Genomic DNA, 9,251 nt, shown 5'->3' on the forward strand with positions numbered 1-9,251 from the left:
AGTTACATGCTGAAAATTGTACTTAAAAAATAAAAATAAAAATACATATATTATTTTCACAAGATTGTAAATGTATACAATATTATTTATGAATTCTTGGAATCTTTCCTTAAAATGTGAGGTAGTTTTCTGTACAATTTATTGTGGGTTTGAAAAATGCATGCTACAGCCAAAAAATGGACCAGATTTGAAGATTTCATTTTTTTTTTTTACTTTTAAATCATTAAAGAGCACCTATTATGGTTTTTCAACGTTTGTTTTAAAGGTCTCATACAATAGGTTTACATGCATCCAAAGTCAAAAAAAAATTCCCATCAAAAATGGCTTGTTCAATGATCTGTTCTAAAGCATTCATTCTAAACTCCTCCTTTCAGAGAGCCTACTCTGCTCTGATTGGTCAGATGTCCCAGTCGTGACTGGTCTACAACTTAGTGTAGTGTTTGAAGGCGGGTCAAAGCTGTTTGCGAGCAGCCAATGTAGACCAGAGGTGGGTTTTTTGTTACCAAATTACATAGGTTGGTACAGGAAGTAAGTCTGGAATTACTAACGACTCGTTTCAGGTGTTCAGAATCGGTTCTTTCTTTTGGGAGTGAATGACTCCATTTGTCGTGCACTTTGATTTTTAAAACGTTGCAGACTTTTTTTTTTACATTCACAAACGGCTATTTAACACTACATGAAAGGTAATATTTGAAAAACATAATTGGTGCTCTTTAATAAAGTGCTTAATTCAATTATGTGTAATACCAACCTTGATAATATCAAACCTCATTGGTTCTTGGTTTTTCGAGTGAATAACAACTTCAATTTCTTTCTGTTCCTGTGAACGTGTAGTTGTTTTGTTTTTAGCTTGACAGACCAGAGTCACAATTCACTTTTCAATATATTGCAAATAATCCTATGAAGACTTTTTTTTTTTTTTTTTTTACCTGTTATTAAGGTCATAATTATTTAATGCATTAATAAATTTTCAAAGTTTTTGGAATCTTTGGAGCCTAGTTTCTCAATCGCAAGGTTTTATGACAGACAACTTTTAGATGATTACTCTGCATTGGTTTGGTAAGGAAACATGGAAAAAACTGGGGACTTTCCTTTTACTTTATTGCATAAAACTCAATTTAATTCTGGGTGAATGTGACTCACAATGATGGAGCAGGTCAAACATTCATTAGTTGAAATGATTATACTGACAAAGCATCTCATACTGTGTATGTTAGTGCAAGGAGCGCATGAGGCCAGTGAAGGCGGCACTAAAGCAGTTGGATCGTCCAGAGAAGGGTCTGTCTGAGCGAGAGCAGCTGGAACACACACGCCAATGCCTGATCAAAATAGGAGACCACATCACAGAGTGTCTGCAGGAATACACCAACCCTGAGCAGATCAAACAGTGGAGGAAGTATGGCCATTTTATCACAATCTTTACCTTCAAGTATAAACATTATAAAAATAAAAGTTAATATTGAATGTATTTTGTTTTTAATTTGAATGGGTTTATCATTTATTCCCACCTTCCAGAAATCTTTGGATATTTGTTTCCAAATTCACTGAATTTGATGCAAGAAAACTGCATAAACTGTATAAGCATGCAATCAAGAAAAGACAAGAAATTGCTCAGGTATGGACATGTCAACAAAATTTTTAAGGTTTCTTTATAAGAGGAGAATTATTGCTTGATGTTTTGTGATGAATCCGTGTCCATATGAACTGATGCTGTAAATGTGTTCAATAAGGCCACGTTCACACAGTCAGTGTTTGGGATTGACAATCATATTTACTTACAGGTGTTAGTCTCCAGATGTCCTGTACATACAAGAGCTTACAGTAGCGGCTTTAATACTGTCTGTATGAACAAACAACCCAAGTCAAGCCTGTATTCTCACACCTGTAACCATATTGATGGTGACAAATGTAAATATCAAAGATGGTAGCATCTGTAACAGCAGCAAGTCTTATGCCTCAATTAGACTTGCTTATTTAATAACCTGGAATCAATTGTGATAAGTTAATGTGTCACATCCTAAATGATTATTTCACCCAAAAATGACAATTCTCATCATTTACTCACCTCATGCCACCCCAGATGTGTATGACTTTCTTAGAACTATGGAAGCATATTTAAGCTCTGTAGGTTCATTCAATGCAAGTGAATGGTGGCCTGGCCTTTTGAAGCTCAAAAAAGGAAGTCTGAATAAAGGTCATCCATAAGACTTAAGTGGTTCAATCAATGTCTTCTGAAGCAATCCAGTTGGTTTTGGGTGAGAACAGACCAAAATGCAACTTCTTTTTCACTTAACATCTTGCCATTGCAGTTTCTTGATCGATTTCAAGTTCGATTACACTTCCTAGTGTGTGACGCATGCGCAGAGTGCTAGATGGCGCTATAGGAAGTGAAACAGAGCTTGAAATCATGATCACCAAGGAGACTGCTGTCAAGATGTACTGTGAAAAAGGAGTTGCATTTTGATTTGTTCTCAGCCAAAACCCACTGGATTACCTCAGTATACATGTATTTAACCAATGGAGTTTAACAGATTTATGTTTATGCCACCTGGCCAACATACACTTGCATTAAATGAACCTACAGAGCTGAAATATTCTTCTAGAAATCTCTGGGTTCAGCAAAAGAAAGTGTTATACGTCTGGGTTGGATTGAGGGTGAGTAAATGATAAGTGAATTTTACATTTTTGGATGAACTAGCACTATTTAACTGACAGCAGCTTTGAAAGATTTTTAAAGGGGTCATGATGCAATGCCTTTGTCATTACTTTATGTTCCTTGAGTATCACTTATAATATTAGAAAAACTTTATTTACAAAAGAAAATTTGTATATTTGTAAAACATGATTGTTTTCCACACTCATTCTGACCCTTTGTAAGAAATGCTCCATTTTGGTGCTGCTTCTCTTAAGACTTGACAGCAAACACCCACTTTTATGATTGGCTCTCTGCTCATAAATGACCTACCATCTCATTGTCCTCTGCTGCTGAGGGCTACAGAAGTGATTAGGTAATAGTAGGTTCTATGTTTTGCTCTTATCTCCGTCTCCATGTGTAACCAAAACCCCACATGATAAACGAATCACATACATGACCCCTTGCCATGTATGACGTGCCAGACAACTAGTTGTCAGTGCTGTTCCGTTCACACAGCACAGGTTTGCCAAAAATGTGGTTGCGAGTCCTGACAATTGACAGGTGTCAGTTTAGTTAGAGAATGCAATTGTCACTCTTGTAAAAAACTGAATTGTGTGTGAGCACAACCAAATTAAGCATTCAAATATAGGACTGACAACTCTATTCTGCTACTGTGTGAATGTGGTACTAAGTGATGCTTCTTAATGCTGGAATATCATAATTGATGTCTATAATGTTTGTTTCATTTCAGGCAGTGGAGCAGAACACTAGCACTGTAAATACACAAAGCTTAAAACACACAGGTATGACTACTCTGACTGCATACAAGTTCATTATCTTTTAAATGGACACGAAATGCATAGACATCCATGAAACATGGTCTTTTTTCCTTCGGTTGATCTTTATACCACTATATGTACAATCTCTTCTGGGAAACTCTGAATGTTATTGTTTTTTTACAGATATTGAACGGATGAAGGAGTCACAGCAGGACGACAGCAGCAGAGATAGCTACAGCTCAGACAGACACCATTCATCATCTCGCTACCATGAACACAGCAAAGATCGCCACCCCGGTGATTCGTACAGGAAGAGCTCCGACTCCAGGAAGAGACCCTACTCCTTCAGCAATGGCAAAGACCACAGAGAGCGAGAGAGAGATCACTACAGAGAGAGAGGAGAGCGACAGGACAGCAGGTCAGTAATCATGCAGTTTTATCTAGCTTGAGCTTCATACATACAGCCATGTTTTTTTTTCGCCAATTTGGAATACCCAATTCCCAATACTCTCGAAGTCCTCGTGGTGGCGTTGTGACTCGCCTCAATCCGGATGGTGGTAGAGGAATCTGAGTTGCCTCCACGTCTTAGGCTGTCAACCCGTGCATCTTATCACGTGGCTTGTTGGGTGCGTTACAGCAGATATATAGCACGTGTGGAGGCTTCACACCATCCACGCACAACTCTCCACGCGCCCCACCGAGAGTGAACCACATTATATCGACCATGAGGAGGTTTCAGTATGTGATTCTACCCTCCCTAGCAACCGGGCCAATTTGGTTGCTTAGGAGACCTGGCTGGAGTCACTCAGCACACCCTGGGATTCCAACTCGCGAACTTCAGGGGTGTTAGTCGGCGTCTTTACTCGCTGAGCTATCCAGGCTCAGCCATTATAGGTATAGCATTATAGGTATTAGCTACCTATACAGCCATTGTTGTAAAATTACATTATTTCGCTAAGAAGTATGAATGGGTCCTGTCATCGAAATGCTGGAGCAAATTTGCAATCTTAGAGTACATTACCAAAAAGGTTCAAGATTGCAGATTTGTGTGGACAATAAAAATGTAATGGTTGAAGTACGTATAAAGTTATATGTTTGCTGTGAAAGAGACACAAAGTTTGCAGTAAATCGTTCAATCACACAGCCGTAAAGGATATGACACAATTATACATATGTTACTTGAAGATATTTGTGACATGGTAGTCAAAAATCTGCTAGGCCATTTGGTCATATAAAGGGTTAATTACTAGGCAAAATCTTAAAGAGCATTATATTTTTCACAAAATATATTTGTCTTAAAATGGTTATTTTATATATTTGGCTTTCAGGGAAATATACATTTTAGATTTCAACATTCCCTTAAAAATAGTATTGAATAGAAAAACACAAGAAACCCTACAACAGACTGTATGGCCCCCAGAGAGCCTGGACCAACATCTTTGAGTCAGTCTGGGATTACATGAAGGGACAGAAACAACTGCGACTGCCTAAATAGATAAAACTTGCCACAGTTCTTCTCTTAGAACATCCTGTCTGCCAACAACCAAGAAAAACCAGTGTCCAGCTGTACCTAGGAAATTGATGCTGTTTGAAGGCAAAGGTTGTTGCTGAATGATTTAGCTTTTTTAGTTTACTGGGCTTAGTATGATGCTAATTGATAAATTAAATGATTTATTACATTTATTTTAGAAGACATCTGACTATACTTCATTTTCAACAAGTGCCTAAAACTTTTGCACAGCACAACCCCATACATAGTAGTATATACTGTATGTGAATATTCACGCAGATGGGGAGGGGGTTAGGGCTTGTCGATTAGGCTACACATCCATGTAAATGATTTGGTAAACTTTAGCATTATGTGAATAAGCATTTTCTTCAGCCAATTGCATCCTTGATTATAGCAGCACAAGCATTTACCATCTCTCTGGTCAAATACTGATTACTACAGTTCAAACTAATAAGGCTTGGCAAAGAAATGCATCTTTATGTCTACTTTTTAACTCTTCAGACATGTTTTTTCTGTTATATCACTGGTTGGTCTGGCTGAAGTGAATTTAAAGTCGTTTCTCACTTGAACACCCCATTTCGCGAGCGGGGGCTGTGCATTTTGTTGTTTTCATGCACTCATATAATAGTATTATGTTTGGAAAGGTTTACAAAGTTCTTTAGTCATACAGGAAATAATACTTAAATAAGAATAGCCAGTACTTGAATAAAAAACACACACAAAATGCAAACAAGTAATAATTTATTTTTTAGTTGGTATTGTTTAGAATCAGGCAAAATTACAGAAGCAAACAATTGTTGTATCAAGTGCATATCTGAACTGTAATCCTGGGCAGTAATATTTACATATTAATATTATTTTGCTAAATTAATTTTCAGAAATCTTAAAATAATAAATCAAAGCATTGTTTCACAGTATGGTATACAATGGACTCTTCACATTTCTGGGTTTTGTAATGTGGAAGTAAACGATTGCAGGGTGAATCTCCAGTAGCAGTGAATGGGAGATCACACTACATGTAATTTTTGCTTATCCATTTGCTCCAACTTCAAAAGAAAAATGCCATTATTACGTTTCCACAGCTTTCCAAAAGAACAACAAAAAACATATTTTCACTCCCTCAGCAGCTGTATTAGAAACCTCATTGCAGCTGTGGTAACTTGTTTTTAAAACGTATTCCAAGTAATATAATACAAAGTATAATATATTAAATTTATACTAAATAATAAAGAAATTGCGAATATTAAAAAAAGCTTGATAGATTTATACTTCTGAAGGTGGAAACAAGTCTGTGAACAGGGTCCATAAATAACAATCACATATATCATGGATATGGTAAAGAAACGGTGCGATGACTCTCTTGTCTATGTGTACTCAACTGTAACACTTGCTCGCTAAGCTGTGCCAGTTCTCAAAGAGAGAGTACCACTAATGTAATGAAAACTATAAACATGCAACATATGTTATATAGTGCAATAACCAAAATTAAATTCAAATTGCACTCCAAACGAAATAAAAAAAAAAACAATTAAAATCATGAAGTGATAAAAGAATTCTATTTTTAGAGTTTTATTAACATCATGGTGAAAATTACTTACACAAATGAAGACATTAATTATAAATGTAAAAATAATAATTATAATGATGATAATAGTCACTGAAATATAAATCAGGATTCGAGGTGAACATGTTTTTGTATTTTATGTTGTAATCACAGATGTAGGCTATAAGCTCAGTTCAGTTCACTTTATTTCCACAAAGCACCTCATGATCTGAGATGTCTGAGGTCATTTGAAGCACTCATAGACGATACCGTACTTGCAGAAAAAATAAATAAATTCAGAAGACGGAAATAAAAGTGAGAACCTTTTAGATGTGCGTGTTCCACAAGACTGCATGCCTCCGTATCAGTGCGACATGCACGCACATAGACGGCTTTGCTGTCATCTGTTCTAAATAATATAATAGTGTTTCTTCAAGTGCGTGCCTGTGTGCCATGGGGCAAATAATTTTTAATATTAATTTGATAATAGCCTAATAATAATAATAATAATAATAATAATAATTTAATACATGAGAAAACAAGCCAAATATCTTCTTGACATCGTCAAGGGCATCAGCTATTGGCGATCACTCTGACCATCGTCGATCCTCGAAATTATCATCTGTCTCTCTATAAATTAACTAAATGTTCAAACGGTCTCCTTGCTGGTTTTCCAGACACATTCAGGATCATTACAGCTTTTGCCGGTGTCACTGGGTTTGTGCGTGCGCTTGTAAAATGTATATTTTGAAGTCTCACTATTACGGTTTAGTATTTCTCTCTAATGTAGGACAGTGTTAGCAATGTTCAACTTATAACATTCTTTCTCTGCCCTGGAACTGAAAATGGTTTTGATAAAACTTATCAAAAAATGGTTTATCATAAACGTGTGACTAGTCAACTAATGGCTTAAATTAATTCCTTGTAGTTGACTAGGAAAATCTTTGGTTGGGGGCAGCCCTAGAGCCTCTCACAACTTGCAAATATGAGAGTGAGATGTTTTAATAGCGATTTACACTTCACTAGCAAAAATGCAGTTAGAATTGCATTAAATATTTTGGTTAAAAATAGTCCAAAGCCATGAAAAACATCAGATCTCATGTGTTTCAAAACATTGCTCGAATCACAGTAAAAAGAAATGAAGGCATTTTCATGATTTGTTAAATGTTCCACTGAGACGAACTGCTGTTTGAATTGCAGACTTTCTGCTTTTAATATCAGTAAGTTTAATCATAATGTGCCCAACTTGGGTGTATTATCTTGAGTAATCATTTGCCATCATCTTGACTCAGTGTCTGACTCATTTCACAGATACTTCAGCGACAGCAAGCACAGGAAGCTTGACCACCGATCAGACAGCAACTCCAAGGACAGGATGCACTCCGAACACCGCTCCCACTCTGAGCACCGCCTCGGCTCTGACTACACACACCACAAATCCTCCAGAGACTACCGTTACCATTCAGACTGGCAGATGGAGCACCGGGTGTCAGGGAGCGGCCCCCGCTCTCCCAGAGACCAGCGCTCGCCACTCGGACACCGGTCACCCTTCGAGTACTCATCTGACCACAAAAGCACACCCGAACAGGTCTGGAGCAGCCGCAAGACATAACGCTCTACGCTCGGCTCTCCTCTCCTCCAATCAGCCATAGACACAAAACACACAGGAAATGCCTTAGGGGATTGTCGGCCGCTGCACTGGGGCTCTGGGAGTGCCACCCTTTCCTCATCGGGGAGGAAACACAGATCGCATATTTTTGTATTTAAGAGTCGGCTGCATCATTTCTTAGGTGCTGCTGAGTAAAAAATGTTTTTTATTATTTTTATAAATTGACTTTTTTTTTTTTTTTTTTTTTTACTTGGAAACAGATGATTCCATGTTTCACTATCACGTGCGACACTGGATCTAGGCATTGACTTCATACACACCTAAATAAACATGATACAGCTTATTTAAGAAGTGTTGAGTGAAAGGATGCTAGCTATCGTCTTTATCATGCTAGAGGATGTAAAGGGTTTCTGTTCTGAAGGACTGGGGTTCACCTTCCAAAGTACCTCGTTTACATTGTCTTGTGACCACCTTGCCAATTTTTATCGGTAATTTTTCCTTCCACCATGCTTGAATTATTTAAATCTGTCTTTTTTTTTGTGCTTATCAAATAATGTCACTTTTTCATATTGTACTACTGTAAATTATTGTATAAAGTAAATCAAATGGGCTTTTCTCAGGCTTGTGTAATTTTTTTTTTTTTTTACTATTTCCCCATAAACTCAGGCTTTTTTGACATTTCTAAATCTAAATAGTTCTGAATCATGATGATATGGAATGGGGAAAATATTCCATGTGTGTACTATCTAGGAACATTTTGTTTGTAGTATTTTTTTTGGTTTGCTTTAAAGCCTCATTGCATCATGTAAAAAAAAAATAATAATAAATAATTAAAAAAAAAATCAAACCATATTATAAAACGGACACAAAAGGGTCATTCATAGCTAGAGGCACTTATGAGCTCACATTAGAACATTTCCATGATTATCTTTCCTTTTGTTTTCTATAAATGTTGGCAATAATGTAACATTTTCTATGCAGCCCAAATGTATTTCTGGTGACTGGCCCAAGTAAATCAGAATGCTGTTACAGGACACACTGATGTATATAGATCACCTCTATATTTCAAACTTACACTGAAAATGCATGGATTTTTAAAGTAATTGTTTTATATAATGGTTTATAAAGTCATTAAACTCGAGTCATTGTTTTCACCTTGTTTACATAAGCATGCT

The 9,251-nt window shown here is 36.7% G+C and overlaps 1 protein-coding gene across 2 annotated transcripts in view; it reads left to right on the top strand.

The window, feature by feature from the left end:
* chd1 (chromodomain helicase DNA binding protein 1) overlaps positions 1 to 8,352 on the top strand; it is an 89,171-nt gene extending 80,819 nt beyond the window's left edge. For both annotated transcript variants that reach the window (XM_052116265.1, XM_052116264.1), the window contains 5 exons: positions 1,218 to 1,396; positions 1,516 to 1,615; positions 3,387 to 3,438; positions 3,598 to 3,832; positions 7,779 to 8,352. In XM_052116265.1, the coding sequence (XP_051972225.1) occupies positions 1,218 to 1,396; positions 1,516 to 1,615; positions 3,387 to 3,438; positions 3,598 to 3,832; positions 7,779 to 8,079 (867 nt within the window). In that variant the 3' untranslated portion in view covers positions 8,080 to 8,352. The remainder of the gene's footprint in view (positions 1 to 1,217; positions 1,397 to 1,515; positions 1,616 to 3,386; positions 3,439 to 3,597; positions 3,833 to 7,778) is intronic.
* The last annotated feature ends 899 nt before the right edge of the window (positions 8,353 to 9,251 follow it).

This window comes from Xyrauchen texanus, chromosome 43, assembly GCF_025860055.1.
Source record: "Xyrauchen texanus isolate HMW12.3.18 chromosome 43, RBS_HiC_50CHRs, whole genome shotgun sequence".
Taxonomy (NCBI): Eukaryota; Metazoa; Chordata; class Actinopteri; order Cypriniformes; family Catostomidae; genus Xyrauchen; species Xyrauchen texanus.